The sequence below is a fragment of the Panthera tigris genome, chromosome A2 (assembly GCF_018350195.1).
Source record: "Panthera tigris isolate Pti1 chromosome A2, P.tigris_Pti1_mat1.1, whole genome shotgun sequence".
In the NCBI taxonomy this organism is placed as follows: domain Eukaryota; kingdom Metazoa; phylum Chordata; class Mammalia; order Carnivora; family Felidae; genus Panthera; species Panthera tigris.
The window spans coordinates 100310547-100333989 of NC_056661.1; the positions used below are offsets into that span (position 1 = coordinate 100310547).

The 23443-nt window shown below is 33.9% G+C and overlaps 1 protein-coding gene across 4 annotated transcripts in view; it reads left to right on the forward strand.

Moving 5' to 3' along the window:
• Positions 1–12104, forward strand: part of MIOS (meiosis regulator for oocyte development) — a 48025-nt gene extending 35921 nt beyond the window's left edge. For all 4 annotated transcript variants that reach the window (XM_042966991.1, XM_015535088.2, XM_007076676.3 and 1 more), the window contains 4 exons: positions 1460–1612; positions 2593–2797; positions 9190–9319; positions 10054–12104. In XM_042966991.1, coding sequence (XP_042822925.1) covers positions 1460–1612; positions 2593–2797; positions 9190–9319; positions 10054–10150 — 585 coding nt within the window. In that variant the 3' untranslated portion in view covers positions 10151–12104. The remainder of the gene's footprint in view (positions 1–1459; positions 1613–2592; positions 2798–9189; positions 9320–10053) is intronic.
• Positions 12105–23443: the final 11339 nt, after the last annotated feature.

Below are 23443 nucleotides of genomic sequence, written 5' to 3' on the forward strand. Positions count from 1 at the left end.
ATGCTTTTGGAAGTTCAGTTACTAGCTGCTCACTTTGGTCTTAGATTTTCTTACTATGGATTTTTGGAAAGCCCGGGGTATTTCTCAAGCCTTTCCAGTCATAATCTCTGAACTGTTTACATTGCACATTTTGTTGGAGATTAAATTTAGATTTTTTGGGGCAGATCTAGAGAAGACTTATCAAATATGAATTGACCAAATTGGGGAAGCGTGGGATATGAAGATTTATTTTTCTGTGAATTTTCTTTTTAAACTAGGGATTATACTCTACTTTAGCACTTAGTTTTGGCTAGTTGGTCATTATTAGGACTAGAGGAGATGTTTACTTTTTTAAGAAATGAAATTGTCAGCCAAGAGTTTTTCACATATTTTTTGCTGAATTTAACCCTGAATTTAATTGAAATTAATACCTAATTAATAGGTGAAAGATAAGCTTCTTCTGTTTTGATAGAATGTTAAAAGATAGATTGTCTATTAGCTGTTACAGGTTTCTTCCCTTTTTCCATTAGTAAGATGCTAAGTTCTCTCTAACATTTTACTTTTCTATCTGGCTCCCTAAAACTGGGAAACCTGGGCTTCATTACTGATGCCCGTGGCGTCATTGGAGGCTGAGACTTTCTCTACTTTCTTCATCATGTGAACTTAAGGAAGATATCCTGGACAGGGCTAAAAGCATTCTGTGCAAACCCAAAATAAGCACAGGTGAAATGTGAAATGTCACAGCTGCCAGGGAGAATACAGCTTTAGGAAGAGCCTTACTGGCAAGAAATTGAAGTTCGTAATGAGAAGAAATCTAAGTTTAAGGTAAAGAAACTGTTGCTTTTCACTGTGGCCTAGGGGCAAAAGAATGAAGAACATTTTTGGTTTGGGGTTTTTTTTGTGTTTTTTTTTTATTTTGAAGGTAGTAAATGTATGTTTTGATTGAGGGCAAGAGAGAGAATAGACAGGTTTAACTTTCAGATAAATAGGTATACAAAAAATACAGCATCTGCATACACAGTACACTGCTAGATCCAAAGGACAAGACTCAGTATTATTTTATATGTGATGGAGCTATTTTGGTATGCTTTTAGATTAAACAGTAAACAGATTTTGTGAAGGCAGAGGTTTTAATTTTGGGGACAGAGTATTCACATCACTTTGTACTGTATTCAAGTAGGAAAGTGAATTGTTTCCTCTTGGATCCTTCAACTTAAGTAAGAGATACAGAATTATACTTTCCTGGCCAGGTATAATGATAATATATATAGTACATATTTATGTCATTAGTAGAGGCCAGCTTAAAGTAAATTAAAGAAGCTTCCGCCAATTATTTTGTCCGTATCCTCATTAGGAATCAGCTTTTGGCAAAAAGGGAGCCTATTTCATCTGTGCGACTCATACTCACATGTTACCTGCAATTTTCTGACTTAGCCAGGAAGTTTTTAAACAATTGTATTAATTCATGTTTTCATTTTAGGGTTCTCCTTTAGATGTTCTTAAAGATGAAAGAGTCCAGTACTGGATTGAGAATTATAGAAATTTATTAGATGCCTGGAGGTTTTGGCACAAACGAGCTGAGTTTGATATTCACAGGAGTAAGTTGGATCCCAGTTCTAAACCTTTAGCACAGGTAAGTACAATATTTTGGAGAGAATCAAATTATAACATGTACTTAATAACCCAGCCCAAAATAGAAGTGTTTTTTCAGCATGTTATATTGGGTAAATTTAGAGTTCAATTTAATAAATTATTATTAGCTCATCCTTTTGCTTATATTAAGTTCCTATTGATATATGTGTAATAAGGCAGGATTTCCTTTTTTCTCTAACAGTATATACATATGTCTAATTAGACATGGACTTTTTTTCTTTTAGCATTAGTTTAAAAATCCTTAGCTCAGTTATCACATAAAGCATATTCCATGAGATCACTGTATCTAAATTCAGACATTAGATATCAGGTATATCCTCAATGTGAGCACTGGATGGTGCTATTTTCTTATTTTAGAAAGTTGAGAAATTAGTGATTATATTAAAACAACCAAAGTATTTGTAAAATAACATTGCATGGTAATATTTGTTACTAATCTGTGTAAGTGTTTAAGAGCTTAGGAATTTAACGTAATGGCAAAATGAACACTTTCTGTTGCTATTATTCTAAAATTCTAACTATTTGACATTTTAGGATCCTTAACTCCTTTTGTCTTAGGAAATGAGTGCTTTCTTTATAAGAAAATTTTGTTCAGGAGATCAAATCATTGAACTGTGGATCAGAAGTTAAAATGGGTTATTTTGTAATGTTCAAAGTGAATTCTAAAGTCTTTGTTATTTCTAAAATGTTATTATCTAATATTTCTGGGTTTTTCTACAGATACTAGTAGTATTAGGAGAAATATAACTAAACAGAGGTAACAGAAGAAGTATTCATATAACATAACTGCTAAGTGGAAATCTCAAATGGGAGCTGGTTAAACTTCGCAGATAACAAATTATTTTATAATATAAAATAAAGTTTAACAGTTATTTAAGAGTAATTTGTTAGGATCAAACTTTGAATTTATTTTATTTGTAAAATTTGCATGATATTTATCCCTCCTTTCATTTTGTATAGGTGTTTGTGAGTTGCAATTTCTGTGGCAAGTCGATCTCCTACAGCTGTTCAACTGTGCCTCATCAGGGCAGAGGTTTTAGTCAGTACGGTGTCAGCGGTTCACCAACAAAATCTAAAGTCACAAGCTGCCCTGGCTGTCGAAAACCCCTTCCTCGATGTGCACTTTGCCTCATTAATATGGGAACACCTGTTTCTAGCTGTCCTGGTATGACATAATTCTATAATTTTCTGAGCTGAAATTGTTCCTACATAATTGATTTAATGTTGTAAATAGAAGACATACTAGATTGAGTTTATATTATTTCTAGGAGAAAGCCACTTTGCTGGCTTAAAGGTTTTGTATTTCCTGTAATTTATAAAGTCTATACATTAAAAGTAAAATCTGTATTCATGATATCACAAGTAATCTCACAAATGCTGGCCAATTTAAAGTTCATGAAAAGGGCTTAACTATTAAGTAGCCCTATAATTATACTATTTTCTTATCACTTTTCTAAGAGGAGTTCCCTCAAATTTTATATTTAAAAGTCAGTATGCCCTCATCTAGTAACAAGTACCTTGTATGCATAAAGAGCTTTTGATAGTCCCAAAGCACTTTTACATTCTATCTTACATAATCTTCAAAATCTACCTGTGAAATACATAGAGGAAGTGTTAGTCTAGAAGTCAGATCCCTTTACTTCCAGGTTTTGGTGCTGCTTCTGCTAGATTTGTCAGTTACCTAGTAAAAACATGTGTTTTTTAATGGTTAGAAGTATTAGGATTATTGTTTACTGCTTATAGTAAATACATAGAAAAACTTTTTGAGAACAGTAGATAATTGAATATAATGTATCCAATGACTGGAAATATTCAAGCTGTTTATGTAACTTGAAAATTATACTATGGCAAAAACTTAAATTAAAAACATTTGAGTATTTAGCACGCTGGTATAATAAAGAACTGGATATGGTGTCAGAATGCCTGTTTTATTCTCCCTCTGTGACAGTCTGACATTCAGTTACTCTAGCCTCTTTCATGTAAGGTGTTAGACGGAGATCCTTTCTAGTTAAGAAATTTTATAATTCAACTGTGCAATTGGTTCATGTAAATAGTTCATTTGTTACATTAACATTTGTGAAAGAGATGTGCTGGTATCATTGGCTGAGTAATTATTTTTCAAGTTTGGTACCTTTTTTTTAAGCAAATAAAGGCAATACATAATATTTTCAAATTTACATATTAGTTTTGATTGAAATTTCAAATTTTGATTTTCATTTTATACATTGCATGCTGACCATTTTTATGGTCCTGATACGGTAAATAGAAAATAGTTTGGACTAAAAATCTACAGTGAAAGAACAAGGAGGCAAAATATTGCATAAAGAAGTTCTATATGAACTGGGATACATAAAAATAGTTAAATTTAGGGGTGCCTGCCTGGCTCAGCCGGTTAAGTATCCGACTTCGGCTCAGGTCATGATCTCCTGGTCCGTGAGTTCGAGCCCCATGTCGGGTTCTGTGCTGACAGCTCAGAGCCTGGAGCCTGCTTCCGATTCTGTGTTCCCTCTCTCTCTGCCCCTCCCCGCTCTGCCCCTCATGCTCCCTCTGCTCCTCACGCTCTCTCTCTGTCTCTCAAAAAATGAATAACATTAAAAAAAAAATTTTTTTTTAAAGTAAATTTAATACATCTTTCACAACATAGCCTCAAGAAGCCATAATGGCCCATTATTTTTTGCTAGATATTTGCTTTTCAATCTTTTTAATTTTTGAAATAGATAAGAAAAGATAAAATCAATTTTCTAAAATTTGAAGGAAGCTCAAAACATTTCACCCTGTTATAGAGATCGTTAATTTAATGAATATTCTACACTCAGGTTTATAAAATCTTAACATTTTTCCATATTTGCGTCAGAAATTTTTTTTTTGTATTTTGCTTCAATAATATATATTTTTATATAATATATATTTGAACAGTTGAAGGCTGTATATGCTGAGTTGAATCAAAGATCCTTGTGGAGCTAATAGTGTACAATGAGTATGGATAAAATAAGAAATGATATGTTTAAGAAAAGAAATACTGGTCCAGAATCCCTTATCTATCATTCCAGAATCTCTAAAAAGATCTGAAAATCCAAGTTTTGTAAATGAATTTACAGTAATCTCATATGGTAAAGAAACCTGTTCAGAACTGGCAGAAGGCTGTTAAGGTCTTTGATTACAGGATGCTGCCTCTGACTTTCCTGGAGTTGTTATATAATATTTGCTCACTATTTTCCAAAAATCCCAAGCATTCTGTATTCTGAAACACATTTAGCTTTCTGAGTTAGATAAGGAATATTGTATAAAGAAAGTGTTATACTTCTGTTTGAAGGACATCTGGAAATTTTCAGAAAGAAGATACCGTTTAAGGTGGTCGTTTAAAAAAGTTTGGGAGATTTAAATATGGGAAGATCTTAGAGAGGCCTTACAGGTTGGAGACGAAGTGTAAAAAGCATAAACAAGGGTAAAGAGATTAGTGAGTGTTAGTACAGAAAGTGTATGGTAACTAGCAGCTGCGTCTGTATGACAAGAGCCTCAGAAGTAGATTAATAGGAAATAGTGTGGGGAAATTAGGGAAACCTGGTCTTTAAGTGATTGTTGTGCTAATTACAAAATACAGTTGACCTTTGAACAACATGGGGGCAGGGGGTTAGGGGAACCAACCTCCAGACAGTCAAAAATCCAGGTATAACTTCTGACTCCCCCAAAATTGAACAATTGGTAGCTTATTATTGACTGGAAACCTCACAGATAAGCTAAACCATTGATTAACATACATTATATGCTTTGTGTATTATATACTGTATAGTATATAATACTAGGGAAAATAAAATGTTAAGAAAATCATAAGGAAGAGAAAATATATTTACCATACTGTAAAAAATCCACATGTAAGCAGATCCATGTAGTTCAATCTCATGTTTTCCAAGGGTCCGCTATAATACGCATATTCTTTTTTAGTATGTAAAATCAGAAGACTCTGAGTTCCAAAATAAGACAGGACCTAATAGAAATAAAATGCTAGCTCAAGGTAGTTTAAAGATTGAGGTGTACACATCCCTCTGTTGCTTTGCCTACAATTAGAGATACCATCCATTCATCATGCTTTGTGATCCAAGTGGCCAGGATTTCCATAAGCTTATTTAACGGAGGGTTGCATATCTTTACACTCAGTTGTGCTTTAAAGATTGGACTCTGTTGAAACTCAATAGAGTTTATAATTATAAGCACAATTATTTATAAATGTTTATAATTTTATATTTATAACTATAATGTTTAATTGTAAACATATTTAGCAGTATGAATTATAACCGTTATTTAGTCAACAAATGTCTAATTAGCACTTATTCTTCTAAGTGCTGGGAATAGTACAGTGAACAAAACAGAAAAATCCCTGCCTTTATAGATGTTAATATACGGATGTGATACCTTTTTTAAAACTAGGTTACATACTAGTTTCTCTCTTACTCTTCTTTTAGTAGTAGCAGCAGTAGTAGTAGTTAGTGACTATGTGAAACTCTAGTTTCCCTTGACTATTCTGTAGCACTTATCTTTGTAATTCACTATGAATATTATAAAAGTTACAACTATTTGATCTTTTTTTGAGTATAGTTGACACACAACATTACTTAAGTTTCAGGTAGGTGTACAGTTTAGTGCTGTGACAAGTTTATATGTTATACTATGTTCACCACAAGTGTATCTACCTGTTACATCACTATTACACTATCACTGACTGTATTCCTACATTCTGCCTTTTATTCTTGTAACTTAATCATTTCATTACTGGGAGCCTGTATCTCCCTCCCCCCTTCCCATTTTGCTCAACCCTTCCCATCCCTCCCTCTGGCAACCGTCAGCTTTATTCTCTGTATTTATATGTCTGATTCTGCCTTTTTTTCTAATTTTTTAAAAATTTATTTATTTTGAGAGAGTGAGAGCAGGGGAGGAACATACACACACACACACACAGAGAGAGAGAGAGAGAGAGAGAGAGAGAGAGAGAGATTGATTGAGAATCCCAAGCAGGCTATACATGGTCAGCACAGAGCCTACATGGGGCTTGAACTCATGAAACTTGTGAGATCATGACCTGAGCTGAAATCCAGAGTCAGACACTTAACTGACTGGTCCACCCAGGTGCCCTGATTCTGCTTTTTGTTTGTTTATTCATGTTTTTTAGATTCCATTTACAAGTGGAGTTGTATGATATTTGTCTTTCTCAGTCTGACTTGTTTCACTTAGCCTGATACCCTCTAGGTCTATCCATGTTGTCTCAAGTGGCACAATTTCATCTTTTTTTATGGTTTTGTAATATTCCATTGTATATGTACACCACACTTTCCTTATCCATTTGTCTATTGATGGACACTTAGGTTGCTTCCATGTCTTGGCTATTGTAAATAATCCTGCAATAAACATAGGAGTGCATGTATCTTTTTGAGTTAGTGTTTTCATTTTCTCTGGGTAAATGCCCAATACTGGAATTACTGGAATTACTGGATTTTTAATTTCTTGAGGAACCTCCATATTGCTTTCCACAGTGGCTGTTTCATTTGCATTCCCACCAACAGTGCATGAGGGTTCCCTTTTCTCTACATCCTCACCAGCACTTGTTATTTTTATATTTTTGTTGCTAGCCATTTTGAGAAGGGTCAGATTTCATTGTGGTTTTAACCTATATTTCCCTGATCTTTTCATGTGTCTGTGAGCCACCTGTATGTCTTCTTTGGAAAAACAACTGTTCAGGTTCTCTGCCTATTTTTTTAATAGGACTGTTTGTTTTCTGGCTCAGTTATAGAAATTTCTTTTGTATTTGGTTATTAACCCTTTATCAGATATATCATTTGCTAAAGCTATTTGATCTTTCAAAAGCCTTTTCACATGGCATTGAGGTAGACCTTAATATTTTCAGCTTCATCAGAGGAACATAAGGAATAAACTGTTCTGGATTCAGTCTGTTTTCTGCATCTTAGAAGTTATAAAAATAAAGTGAAAATCACTAATGAGCTATTACACAATATAAAATGGTTATCTTTAAAAGGTCTATATTAAAAAAATAAAGGTCTGTATTTTCTTTCTTTTTGTCTTCCTCTCCCCTTTCATTGTTAATCATTTTTATGAAGCTTTTAGGAAGAATTTCGGTGTATTTACATCTTAAATTCTTCAACCACCTGTACATCCTTTCACCTTATATCATTAGCAAAAACAGATGGATATTTTAAAAAACTATTTGTAAGACTATCCCTTTGGTCATTAAAGTGTTACTAGCACAGCGTCATATGTTAATAGCACAATTGCTCGATTAAACTAATATTTTTACTTAATCATTTTTCCTATTGCCTCTAATCATATACAATCTTAAAATATTTTAATTTGATCTGTTTTAGAACAACAACAATAAAAATATTAAGGTGGCCAGGATTAATAGAATGAGCATTTTTTGAGTACTAAAAGTTATGTGAATATGTGTGTGAAGATATACATGTCTAAACATGCATGTGTAATAAAACATTTTTCTTAAACTTTTTTGTGAACTGTAACACAAATCGAACATCCCCGAGACCTCTAGCCTGCTTAAGATAACATTGTCTATACCAGTGCCTTTGCTCATTATTCCCTGCCTAGTCCTACCTCTTTCCTCTTCCCCAGAAGTAACTACTGCCATAAATTGTGTGTTACTTGGTTTCTTGCTTATCTGTATGTTCTATCACATGTTTGGTTTTGTCTGTATTTTAAATTCCATATGAATGAATCTTCAGGAATATATCCTTTGACTTACCTTTTTTTGCTCAACACTGTTTTTTTTTTTTTTTTTTTTTAGTTTTAATTGTGCTAATGAATATAGCTGTAGTTTATTCACATTTCATTAATATTTGATATTCCATTCATGACTCTAACACAGTTTTTCCATTCTATTATTGATGGATGCTTTGGTTGTTTCTAGATTTTTACTATTACAAACAATACTGTTACGAACATTACTGCATATGACTCCTTTGTGCATGTACATAAGTTTCTCTATGTACCTAGAAATAGAATTGCTAATTAATACTGTTTGCTAATGTTTTCCTTTGGATTTTTATGTCTGTTCAGGAGAGAGATTGTCCTATAATCTTCCTTTCATACATTATCTTGGTCTGCTGCTTTTAGCAAAGGTATACCAGCATCAGGAAGTACATTGAGAAATTCTCTCTTTTCCTGTTCTTTGGAAGAGTTTATATAGATGAAAATTACCTGTTCCTTCAGGGTTTAGTAGAACTCACTTGTAAACTGGGCTTGGTAGTTTCTCTGTGGGAAGATTTTAAACTGATTGCTTTTCTGAGGTTAATTCAGATTGCTTCTTAGTGGGTTTGGTAATTTATATTTTTCCTTTTTTTGGACTATTAAAAATGTAAGGAAACTTTTGTTATTCAGTAGTTTTTCAGTCTAAACTGGGTCGTAGCATTAAAATAGCTATTTCAATATGATGTATGATTTGTATTTTAACATAGTTTTAGAAATAACTTTCAAGTTAAAGCTTTGAATAAAATTTTGTGATAATAGTTAATGAAGATGATTTTCTTTAACCCATAGGAGGATCCAAATCAGATGAAAAAGTAGACTTGAGCAAGGATAAAAAATTAGCTCAATTTAACAACTGGTTCACATGGTGTCACAATTGCAGGCATGGTGGACATGCTGGCCATATGCTTAGTTGGTTCAGGTAATCAGCACATTTCTTCTTTAATAGGCTTGGAGTTAGAGGTGATAGCGCAGATGGCCTTTTAAATAGTTCAGGCTTATGTAGCCGAAGGATGAATTTCTTTTTTGCTGTCATTGGAGTTAACAAAGGTGGTGTCAACATTTCTATCATTAGATATCCTATGTAATTTTAAACTATAAGATTAATACTTATATAAGAAACAGTTTAAATATTATGTATGGGTTAAATGTGTGAATTTACAGTTTTTACAGCTAACCTAATATCCAGTCTTAGTGTGTAATTGTAGAAATTAAATGACAGAGTATACATATCAAACTACCACATCAGTTATCTTCTAAATAAACTTGTTATATAGTAAGTATGCATTCGATGCACTGGAGACTCAAGCCATGTTTAACTTCTGCTTTGAATAGTGCCAGTGGCCCTTTGTCCTCATTGCTGTAACTTTTATACCCAGTTTGTCACATTGGCTTTAATTACAACTCTGAGCACATCCCTGTCAACTTCGTAACTATAAATAAGGTGTCTATTGTATATTTAAAAGGTAAAGCTATTCACTTTTTAGTAACTTTCTTCCCAGTTCAGCTTGTCAGTCATTTTTTGTTTAATTCTTTGGGTTTTAATTCCTGTATTTTTTCAAATACCATTCTACATACAGATAGGTATATAGATAAATGTATGTATGTATATGCTTAATTTAGATTTTTAATTTTTACTTGACCTATTTTTTTTAGGGACCATGCAGAGTGTCCCGTTTCTGCATGCACATGTAAATGTATGCAGTTGGATACAACAGGAAATCTGGTACCTGCAGAGACTGTCCAGCCATAAAATGTTACCATCTAAAGAGAAACCTTCAAGTGTGGAGCTTTCTAATCGATGTCCTTCATAGCTCAAAACGTACCTCAGAACAAGTCACTCGTGACTTTCCTGTAATGGGAAAATAAATCATTCTATCAAATCAGCAATTTGATGTTTGAGTGATTTTGATGTGCTTCACAGAGACAAACGCTGCTCAAGTGAACAGAGTGTGGGCATGAATTCTGTTCAGTAGGTTGAAAAAGTTCATTGTGGAAGAGTTTTATAGGGTTTGTCAAAATTATGAACACTTTGCAAGCAGAGTTTTTGGAATAGCCAAGAACAGACTTTGAAGCTGTATCTTCTATGCTGAAATTGGATCTGTATATCTTTTAAAATAGAATAAAGTGACCAATTTTTACCTTTAGAACTGGAGAGCCCTTACTCCACACTGGAGAATAAATTTCATCAAGGTATGGTTGGTATATATGTTTTAAAGAGTCCATTCCCTCGTACACTTTCATTTCAAGATAAGAAATCTTCTGGCACAGATCATTATTGTCTTCCTAAGAAAAGCCAGAATTGAAAATGCATCTTACAACTTTTTCTCATCTGAAGAGAAAAATATGTACCATTTCAGGGGAACATGTTCTGAAATTTTCAGTTTTTCAGCCTTTTGTTTTCCAGTGTTCTCATTTGTCTTCAAAGATTCTCTCCATGTTAATTCATCATCTTATGCCCATGATCTGCAAACGTTTTGCTGAACACAAAGTCTATGCAAGATTATTATATGTGACCAACCATTCAGCTTCACCTACTTCAGTATGTCTTACTGTCAAATCCCTCCTATTTTGGAATACCCGGTTTTTTCTAAGGTTGTGGAAAGCAGAGTCACTTTGGAGATGATTTTACTTTAAATGTAAGTTTCTAAAAGTATATTTGGGCAAATTCAGGAGCTTTATTTAAAAATTTTATTCTTTCCCTTTTCATAGCTAGATAGTTGGGAGAGAAATAGCAAAGGGTTTGTAGCATGCTTCTCTGTTATCTGACTTATGCAGAGTATTGAACTGAATTTCGTAGTTGAAGTTGTATTCATAGATAAAATAAGCATAAATCTTAATTATTATATAGATTTTGGAGAAAAATATCTTAAGCTAAAGAATTTTCAGAGCTTTCATGCTAGCAGTTTTACTTGGTAGAATTAATATATTTATTTTGAGGTGTGACCTAAATACTGAACAAAAGTGGATTCAATTTATTTTTTACTTTGAGATCTGATACAAAAGACCCTTTTTAGGGAAAATATTGTATATCTATTGCATATCTACTGTAAACATCTCACCTAGATGACAGTCTTCTTTTAAATTGAAAGAATATATATATATATATATTTTTTTTTTCAAAGATTTCTATAAAGGGGACTTTTTCCAGTCTTCTTTTAAGTAAATCTTCCTGACTTTATTTGACTTAAATATAACCTTTATCTGTACCTTTAAAATTGCTTCAGTTGAAGTGTTCCTTTCAAATTTACTATGCCAAATCAGCTTTAAGTAATGTCAAACTATCGTAATACATTTTCATTTCTCCTTAACTAAAGTTAAGATAGAATTACTGAATTTATATTTATAATAGGGTTATACCTAAAATATTTATAATTTTGGGAAGTACAGTATAATAAAACAAAATCTAGTATATAAATCTGCTTGTAATCATATAGGATGACATTTTTAAGATTCCTTATACCTGTGTCAGTCTCCTGATATTTTCTCTGAAGCCCAAATATTCATATGTCTGTTATATTTGTTTTGCATTTCAATGTATGTGGACCATGAAAATAGATTCAAATTATTTTTCCATTTTTATTCTTAGTCACTGGTGTTTGGGATTATAAACTCAAGGTATTTTACCTAAACATGTTCAATAGAAGTGTTTAATAAAAATGTTTTTATTACTTTTTAAAAAATTGAATAAATTTGGGTTGAAGTCAGCATGTCTGATCTAGAATTTATCTTTGACTCCTTTACACATAATCCAATAAAATAATATTCATACTTATTTTGATGGCAAACTTGATAACTAATCTTGGAAGTAACATTTCTTTAGGTTCTTTTTCAGTTTAGTATGCTTTCCAGGATGGTTATTCTGTAAAATGGTATATTTTAAAGGTACCTTTCCATTGTCAGTGGTAGGTATTAGAGTTAAAAGAAATACGATTCTGAATGCAATTATATGGCCAAATTTAATTTCGCCTATTCATTTGACTGCAAATATTAAAAAGGAAGAGCTTTGAAACTTAGATTATAATCCTAGCCCCAGTATAGTGGCCAAATGACTTACCCTTTTTGAGCCTCAATTTCCTCCTATGTTAAAAAGTAAAGAAATACTTCATAGGGTGATTAGGAGTGTTAAGTGATGAAATAAACATGAAGTACTGTATCCCTGTCACATACTAAGTGCTCTGTAAAAGGTAGTGATTAATACTTATTGTTATTTTCATCTTTATTGGTTACTTGTCTTACTTTTTAATTGAATATGGTATAATTTAAATGAGGTATAATTTTACTCTTAAGTAAAAATTTCCCAAGAGTTTATTTTCTGAAATCTGGATAAATTATGACTTTTTTTTTTTTTTTGAGGTAGGACTTACTTACTTTTGTTTATACTGTATTTAGAATAATACTTTTTGCTTTTTGAGGAGAGGAAATCCTTCAAACAACCATCTAGGAGTTTGATGTAATACAGGAGTGAACCCAAGGATTGAAATTAAGTTTTCGGTACCTCTGGACACACCTGACTGGTAATTCTTGAAAACTTGAGGTTTTTGTATTCATATTCAACTCTTAAATCCCGGTCTTTATTTGTCTAGGAGAACATATTTCTGTGTAATCCTTCCTTTTCTGCTGTTTCATTACACTTAATACTCATTTCAGTTAAAATGTTGGGGTGGGTAGTAGTAATAAAACAGAAGTATACTGTGAGGTTTTTTTCTCCATTGGGATAGATGTAATTAAAACAAGTTGGGGGAACTAATTAGTTGTATATGTCAGACATCTGCTCAGAGGCATCACAGAGGTATGAGAGACGTGTTAGGTGTTAGTTCAGCATCCTCACTGTGTCCTTGCGATCCACATGGCCATGGCAGAGATGGGGCTACCCAGACAGCTGATCTCCTATCTGCTACTCTGACTCCTTCCATGACATCGTCTGCCTGTTTTCCCTCTTGCCTGAAAATTTTGTAGGTTATTTGGCTGATATACAAAGCAGCATTTTACAAAAATACTTCTGTAAACTGTTAATTTTTCCTGAGTATGGAGACCGAAGGAAGGCTTCCCAAATATTTTTAAAGCTAATGTAATCCAGAGATCAAATAACATGGATTGCCAAAACAAAGAACTGATTTCACTTAGGAATATAACATGATAAATTCATAATAAGTAAAGTGAACATCAAGTCCAACAGTGTATTAATAAGAATAATAGATACTGTTGGTACTTATTATGTGCCGTGTTCCATGCACGTTACCCTATTTGATCCACACAGTAGCCCTGTAAGGCAGGTGTACTATTACTGTTCCCATACTGTACATGAGGCAGTTGAGGTATAGGGACACGATGTCACTGTGGTAGGTTACACAGCTAGTAAATAGCAGAGCCACGATTGAGGTAGCAGCAATCTGACTTCCTAGTCCTTTTAATTACTATTTTATACTTCTGTGTACTACTTTATGAACTGAACAAGAAAGGTTTTATTTAATATTAGTACATCAAAACACACCAAAAAATGTCAATAGCTCATTCAGTGTAAAAGGCATTTGATAAAATTCAAAAATTCATTTCCAATTTGTTTTTTAGATTTAGTTATTATCATGCAAAGGAACTGTTTTTCCTCCCTTGTTTCCCTTCTATTATGCTGTCTCAAACAGCTGGCCTCATGCCTAGTGGAGAACTACTGAAATCCTTCCCATAAAACAAGGATCCTAATGTTACCACCAGTTTTGTACATAGCAGCACAGAAGAAGAAAGCACAAGGAGGCACACCTTGTTTCTTTTCCAAGTCCTTAAAGTTTGGTGTGGCAAAAATGCCATAAATAGTTAAAAGGCAAGCAAACTGGTAAACTACAACATGCATGACAAATACCCTTAATTCATAAGGAGCATTCTCAAATTCATAGAAGACCCAACCAATAGATAATCTTGATCAAGAACTTGTATAGGCAAAATAAAATGGCCAGTAAATATACATAAATGTTGAATCAGAAACTAACACTAATTAAAACAATAGGATACTGCTCACCTGCCTGCATAGATTAAAAAGAATAATATGCATTTTCATGGATGTGGAAAAGGAATATTCTCAGATAACAGTTTGTGAGAGTATATATCACTACAAGTGTTCTTGAGGACATTAGAGCAGTATGTATCAAAAGCCTTAAGGTTCACACCCTTCGACATAGATAGATCGAATATATGGGAATATTTCTGAGGGATAGATAAGGGCACAAAGATGTATGTTTCTAGGAAGTGGTTCATAACAGTATTGTTTATGATAAAAAAAAAACAATAAAATTAAGAGTGAAGAAATTGCTATGTCCAGGGAATACTAACAAATTATTCAAATAGTATAGATACTTTTATTGACAAAGGAAGATTCATGAAGTATTAGCAAAGAGAAAGGCAAGTTACAGTATGTATAACATATAAATATATTTGCATGGAACATGAATATTTACAAAAATTTTAACAGTGGTCATTACTCAAGAGTGGGATTTTAAGTGTCATTTTTTCTTCTTGCTTATCTGTCCTCTAGTTTTTCTATAATAATGATAAATGTACAAGTAAATGAATGTGCATATCACACACACATTACTGCCTTTTTATAAAAGTTACCCATGATATGGTATCTTACTATGATAATGAACAATCAAATATGGGGAATCATTCTGAGAATTATTCTGAGAATAACACCTTGCTGCAAGCTGTTATGAAAATTAGTATTGAAAGCATTTTTTTAGATTTCATATTTTATGGTAATATATAGGAATAACATGAAGATGTGGATTTTTCTCTTAATCTTATCTCTCTTATCATATTTGGAAATAGTGCATTTTGCCCTCCATTTAGCACATTGGGAAATAGATCCACAAAATAATTCTGATTTCCCTGAGATTAGTGGTACGTAGTCAGTGACTTTCAGTATTTTCTCTTCTAGATCTTTCTCATGAGATTTCCTAACTCCTCTGTTTTGGCTGTAGGCCTGTAGCAGGAAACCATCCTTTATGCTTTTTGTGTGCCCCCGTGTACCGGACACTGTTAAAGGTTATGATTTCAAAGGGTTGATGGGCACCATGGGTTGCCTTGGAGGAGCTGTGTATCTAATGGAAAATGGTAGACATAAGCATAATTTTCTACAGACTCAAATCTATTCAGGTTAATATTGTTGCTGTGAAGTATTTTGGCATCTTATCTCTTCCTACAGGCCAAAAAAAAGGTCAATTTATTTTGTTTTCTAATTTGGACTTTCAAAAATGGTTTTCTAATTAGAAATAATTTAATGAAGTAGAGTTGGTCTATACCATTTTTCAAAAATGTAGTTTTCGTACTGATCTATTAACAGTCCAGTGTTTTGAAATGCTTTGCTAAAAACAACATTAGGATTAAAGTAATAGACAAGAATAAAACAAGGATCCTGTTGTTGTGCTGATTCTGCACATAGCTGTGCAGAAGAGGAAAGTGGAAGGAACCACCCAAGTCCTTGAAGTTTGGTGATGTATGTAAGTTATGTAATGTCAGAAGTCACAGCAACAATAGTAATTCAGTACATGTGGACTTTCATCATTCAATTTATGAAAAGCATGTTGCCTTAACATAATTTCATAACTGGAAATTCAGATGTAGGAATCTAATTAGGTGGGCTCTTAAAATATAAAGTCATAAAGATAAGGTAGTCTGGAGCATTTGAAGAAATTAATGTCTCAGAAACTTGAAATAGGCACTTGTGTAAGAATTCATGCAAACTGTCAGTCTTACATTTTTTTATTTAGAGAATAGCTAAATTATTAGCTATTATTTACATAGCTCCATTTATATATGCAAACATATGTGTGGGGGCTGGTGGTGTGCATGGGTGTATTTGCAAGAAAGTCAAGTTTGAAATAGCAAATGTCAGAAATCAGGCTTAATTAGATTTATATCACATTGCAGCCACACATTTTGCTGATGATGGTTTAAGAAGTTGCACTATTAAACGTGGTGAAACTATCTTTTTAGTAGCAAGTAATTTGATAACTATTTCATAGTAAACATTTGAATGGTGCAAAGTTCTTGTATTACATATAATTAGTTATGTCAAAAAGTTATTTTCTTGGGGTGCTTGGGTGGCTCAGTCGGTTAAGCGTCCGATTTCAGCTTAGGTCGTGATCTCACAGTTCGTGAGTTCAAACCTCATGTCGGGCTCTGTGCTGATAGCTCAGAGCCTGGACCCTGCTTCGGATTCTCTGTCTCCCTCCCTCTCTGCCCCTCCCCTGCTCGTGCTCTGTTTCTCTCACTTAAAAAATAAATAAACATTAAAAAAACTATTTTCTTTATCAAGGTGGAAATTTGTATTCTGTATTAAGCGGGCATACTTAATATTTGTTAGTTGAACAATGGGTATGTATCTTTATGATAAATAAAATGTTCCCAAAATAGATGAAGATGTATAATTAATGGAGCAAAACATTCAGCAGCTTGATGTGAGAGAAGTATCTCTTGCAAAAGTAATACATTTTCTCATCTTAAGTCTTATCTTTCCCTTCCATTCTTCAAAAATGGAATGTAGGATCAGTTGTGACTCTTAGAACAAATTGCCATTTTTTAAGATATATAGATTTCTGAAATACATGAAATTCCTTTTGGAAAAGTGAGTATGACTCAGTGAATGCAGAGAGACTGCTGGCTTCTAAAAAAGAATACTCCTCTAGGCAGGGAACATTATTTTCCACTGGAAGGATTAGACACAAATTGGAGATTTGTGGGGGGAGATCCTTGAGGTCATTTGCTACAACTATTGTTTTGGTAACATCCTTCACCTAACTTAGTGAACAAATACTTTTTTAAGTCTATTTTATTGAATTCTGTTATCTCTGTTTCAGAAACTGTTCTGTCAGTTATAGAATATGTTCTTTCTGGGGACCCGAGAAATTAAAATCATGTATCATCCTTGCTGATAAAACACATCCTATGGGAAAAAATTAGCCAAGAAGTTACTCAGTACCTCTCCTGGTTTCCCTCTTGTAATTCTCTGTTCTTTTAGAGTTCATTCCCAATATGTGGAATTCTACAGATTTCTAAATAACTTCAAATACCTCATGCTAGATTTTGAGTGGTGTATATTTTCTCAAGCAGAGACATCTGAACGCAGTGAAAATGAATTCTCATAGAACAAAATTGCCAAGCATATGTGACAGAACTGTAGGGAAAAAGAGCATAACTTTAATCTTCAAAGAAGCTTAAAAATAGCTCCACTGTTATTATGCATGAGGCCTGACAATTGACATTTCTCATTTTGGCAGCATTCACCCACAGCCCCGTATCAGCAACTGAACACATTCATCTCTGGGATAAATGATTAATGAGCTGCCTATCATCTCCACTTCTTTTGTACCAAGTGGCACAGGCTTCAGTTGATCATATTGCAGCCATCAGCATCATTATTGAAATTGATTCTGCCACTAGAAGGTTGTGCTTGGACAATCGATTAGCATTTAAGTAAAATAATTAAGTTACGACATTAAAAATAACACAAAATCATCCCTTCTCACTCACTCTGTCACACCTGGTAAAGTTGTTTTGTTTTGTTTTTGCTTGTAAGCTAGTATCATACAACTTTAGATTGAGGAAGGAAACATGGTAGGCATCAAAATTCAGTTCTTGTTTTGAGTGGAACCCACTAAGAGAATAAACCCATTCTCTTTATTAATCACTGTTGCATTGTGTGAAATGTAAACTTACAAAATTGTGTAACTTGTATGCAATGGTGAGCAATGATTTTGCCAAGTTACTGACGTTAGAGAAAAAGTAAAAGGGTAGAGTTAAGACATTTTTGAAAGGCCAGAATTAATCAGAAAGGAGAGAAGATGAAGGATGTAGATTGACAAATGGCACTCTGATACAGTGAAATGAAACTTATTTTTCAGCAAGCAGATGTGAGAATGGGGAAAAAAAAACATCATGTAGATGTTTTTGGTGATGTGGTCTGCATGTCTAAAACAGATGGCAGAGAGTGATGGTCAGCACAGGCCTACAGAAAAGTGATGGACTGCAGTTTGGGTGAAGTGTGATACACCCAAGGGAAAGGACTTGACACTGTAGGAGCTCAGTAAATGTTAGTGGGGTTTTAGTTACTCCTCTTTCCTCCGCATTTCTAGTCTTAGGCAAGACAACTCAATCTGGCTGCTGGAGTGGGGACCTACCTGTGTATTTCAGTGATAGGGAAAAATACCATGTGATAAAGATAATTTGATTGTACATCATGGTGTCCAAGGCATAGTCTTTTTGTGCATGGAGTGATTTCTATAAAGATACATGGTTAGACTGCCATTAGGTACCTTCTGGAATCAATTATTAGTGCCATCAGAACTGTTCATCGTACAAGGGAATCCCAAGACTCGTTTTCTATAATTGGAACATTATTCTCACGTAAAAACATCCTGAGGAGGGAGTTGAGTGGTGGTCAGATTGGTGGAGTGATGGATGTGAGGGTCTTCTGAATTTCATAAGACCAACTGTTTAATCTACCTCAAAATTAAGACAGCTACCTGAACTACATTCTATTTGTCACCCAATCAAAACACATGCACATTTTCTTCAGAGTTAGGACTTGTTATACAAAGAAACAGAGCCATCACAGCTCTTTCTCATTCCAGCTCCTTCTGCTCTATACTTAAGATTCCAGATTTTAGAAGTTAGGCTGTTGGTGATGGTATTGTGAGTTTCAGTCTTTTTCTGGTTTGTGTATATTTTAAGAAACTAGAAAAGGCTGCTTTGAGGACTAAGTAGAGGACATTTTTACCCAAAAATTGTTGATGTAGATAACTGAGACCTGTATTTTGTTTTTTGTGTTGTTTTTTTTTTTAATTCAAGTTTAATTAACATACAGTGTTGTATTAGTTTCAGGTGTACAATATCGTGATTCAACACTTCTATACATTACTCAGTGCTCATCATAAGTGTACTCTTAATGTCCTTTATCTATTTCCCCCATCCCCCTACCCACCTCCTCTCTGTCAACCACCAGTTTATTCTCTGTATTTAAGTCTTTGTTTTGTCTCTTTTTTCTTTTTTTTTTTCCTTAAATTCCACATACGACTGAAATCATATCCTATTTGTCTTTCTCTGACTGACTTATTTCACTTATCATAATATCCTTTAGGTTCATCCATGTTGTGGAAAATGGCAAGATTTCACTTTTTTTTATGACAATAATATTCTGGCGTGTGTGTGTGTGTGTGTGTGTGTGTGTGTGTGTGTACCACATCTTCTTTATGCATTCATCTATCAATAAACACTTGGGTTCTTTCCAGATCTTGGCTATTGTAAATAACGCTGCAGTAAACATAAGGGTGCACATATCTTTTCAAATTACTGTTTTCATTTTCTTTAGGTAAATGCCTAGTGGTAGAATTACTAAAGCATATCGTAATTCTGTTTTTAATTTTTTGAGGAACCTGTTTTCCACAGTGGCTGCACCAATTTGCATTCCCACAAACAGTGTACAAGGAAGGGTTCCTTTTTCTCCACATCCTCGCTATTGTTATTTGTTGTGTTTCTTTATTTTAGTCATTCTGAAAGGTGCAAAGTGATATTGTTTTAATTTGCATTTCCCTGATGATTAGTGATGTTGAGCATCTTTTTATGTGTCTGTTCGCCATCTGTATGTGTCTTCTTTGGATAAATGTCTGTTCAGGTCCTCTGCCCATTTTTAGTTTGATTTTTTTTTTTTTTGGTGTTGTGTAAGTTCTTTATATATTTTGTATACTAACTCCTTTTTGGATATATCATTTGCAAACATCTCCTATTCAGTAGGTTGCATTTTTGGTTTTTTGGTGATTTCCTTTGTGGTTCAAAAGCTTTTTATTTCAGTGTAGTCCCAATAGTTTAATTTTGCTTTTGTTTCCTTTGCCAGAGGAGACATATCTAGAAAAATGCTTTTAATGGCTGAAATCAAAGAAATTATTACTGATGTTTTCTTCTAAGACTTTTCTGGTTTCAGGTCTCACATTTAGGTCTTTAATCCACTTTGTGTTTAATCTTGTGTATAGTGTAAGAAAGTGGTCCAGTTTCATTCTTTTGCAAGTAGCTGTCCAGTTTTCCCAACACATTTGTTGAAGAAATTGTCTTTTTCCCATTGTGTATTCTTGCCTCCTTTGTTGTAGATTAATTGACCATAAAAGCATGGGTTTATTTCTGGACTTTCTATTCTGTTCCATTGATCTATGTGTCTGTTTTTTTGTGCCAGTACCAAACTGTTTTGATTACTACAGCTTTGAAGTAAATCTTGAAATCTGGGATTGTTATACCTCTAGCTTTGTTCTTCTTTTCCAAGAGTGCTTTGGCTATTTGGGGTCTTTTGTGCTTCCGTATAAATTTTAGGATTATCTATTATACTTCTGTGAAAAATATTTTTGGTATTTTGAGAGGGATTGTATTAAACGTGGATTGCTTTGGGTAGTATGGACCTTTTAACAATATTGGTTCTTCCAATACATGAGTATGGAATGTTTTTCCATTTATTTGTGTCAACTTCGGTGTCTTCCATCAATGTTCTGAATTTATCTGTTAGTTCCATCTGGTCCAGTGTGTCATTCAAAGCCCTTGTTTCCTTGTTGATTTTCTGTCTGGATGATCTATCTGTTGATGTAAGTGTGTGTTAATGTCCCCTACTATTATTGTGTTGCTGTTAATTTTTTCCTTTATGTCTGTTAATAGTTGCTTTATGTGTTTGGGTGTTCCATGTTGCATGCATTAATATTTACAATTGTTATAACTTCTTCTTGGATTGGTCCCCTTATTATGTAGTGTCCTTCTTTGTGTTTTGTTACAGACTTTGTTTTAAAGTCTGTTTTGTCTGGGGCGCCTGAGTGGCTCAGTTGGTTAAGCAGCCAACTTCAGCTCAGGTCATGTTCTCATGGTTTGTGACTTCAAGCCCTGCATTGGGCTATGTGCTGACACCTTGGAGCCTGGAGCCTGCTTCAGATTCTGTGTCTCCCTGGCTCTCTGCCCCTCCCCTGCTTGTGCTCTGTCTCTGTCTCTCAAAAAGTGAATAAAAACGTTAAAAAAAATCGTCTATTTTGTCCAATTTGAATTGCTACCCTAACTTTCTTTTCACTTCCATCTGCATGGTAAATGTTTTCCTATCTCTTCATTCTCAGTCTGCATGTGTCTTTAAGTCTGAAGTGAGTCTCTTGTAGGCAGCACATAGATGGGATGAGACCTGTATTTTGGAAAGTGGGCAGAATATGGTTAAAGTAAGAGGAAGGACTGCAGTGATATGAAAAAAAAAAAAAAAAACAACACATGGAAACAAGAGTTCCATAAGTGGACCGTTAACAAACTTACTTTTTACGTTAAAATTCTTCATTGACAAATAATTCTCTTCACTCACCATGAGATGAGCAGGTTAGGCCAAGTTGTGCTTGATCTGCTGTGAGTGAACAACCCCACCCTTCTTTAAGACCCTTGACACAGATTGCTGTCAATCACCTTTCCCTCCAAACCTTTTCCGGCATAGTAGTATTCAAGGCAGCAGCTATCAGCCGGTCAACATTCATGTTTCCCATTTTTTGCCTCACCATTGATTTGGAAAATTACTTATAAACTATTTAAAATCATGAATGGTTAGAATGGGGAGAAAACTACAGGGTAATTCAGGGAGGTGCTGGAACTAGCTCTCAGATCTCTTGAGTGAAGTCTAGTGTTTTTCTGTTTCATAGATGAACTAGACCAGATGAACTGTTCCTTGTTAGTACAATGTATATTATATGAGCTTTCAGTGATTTTTTTTTAAAGCTAAGTTTTGTTACAAAAATAATGCAGGCTCATGAAAAAAATATCAAAAATTACAAAAAGTACAATATGGAAGTAAATATCTCAGCCCTTTGCTCCATTATCCCTGTCATCTACATGCTGCCTTCCAAAATTCCAACTTTTACTTTCCAGAGGAAGCTGCTTTAAAGTTCATATACACGTATGGAAATGTTCTTTACGTAGACTGTATCTCTCTAAGTCTGTGTCAGTCGTTGCCTCTCTTCATGTGGATAAAATCATGCTATGTAAATTTTCCTTCAAATTACTTTTTTTAACCTAAAAATGTATTTTGCAGACCTTCCTTATCCCATATATACCTACTTTTTTTTCTTTAGCTGAATGGTATGCAATTATATGGATATATCCTCCTTTCAATGGCAATTTGAGGTATTTCCAATTGCCGTTTTTACAAATAATGTTGCAGGGAACATCCGTGCTAGTATATCTTTGGGTATTTGTGGGTAAGCGTAACTGTCAGATACAATATAGAGCTTGAAATTATTGAACCAAAAGTTATGTGCATTTTACATTTTGATAGCTATTATCAAATAGTTCTGTTATAAACCATTTTCCTATAAATCATTGGTATAGAAAATGCTTATTTTCCCCCAACATCTTCAATAGCTGGCATTAAAAAAAAATTCTAATTATGGCCATCTGGAAGGTAGAAATCTTAAAAATGTGTTAATTTATGTATGCTCCATTCTCAGTGAGGTAAGCACAGAATTTGTCCACTGTTTATTTACAGTGCACTTATTGACATGCACTGCCTGCTCATTTCCGTGCTCAAACTTATTGATCTTTACTTTTGAGAAAAAAATAATGTTGGAAAGCCCTGATTTCGATACAATTCTCTCCTTATTCATCTTTTGTAAAATTTCAAAATTACTTTTGATGCATTCTCCATTTTCAGGATTTTAATATTTTTCCTCTACATTGGTCCACCCCGTCTGCCCCCTCACCCAAAAGGGGAAAATAATAACCTTCTCCTTCCTTTTATCTTCTTCAATTGAGAATGGTCCAGCATTGATCACATTAAAGCAGTTGTTTAAACTAAATCCCTTTATCAAGGGATGCAGTCAGTATGTAACCATAGAGATCATATTTTGAAGTCAAATAGAGGTGGTGGTTTTGACTATCATCTAGTAGCTATACACCCTTAGCCAAATTAGGAAATACCTCCTACCCCAAAGAAGGGGATGAGGCTTATATGTTAAATAAAAAGGGGTGGGGCTTATATGTTAAAATAAAGGACGAACACAGC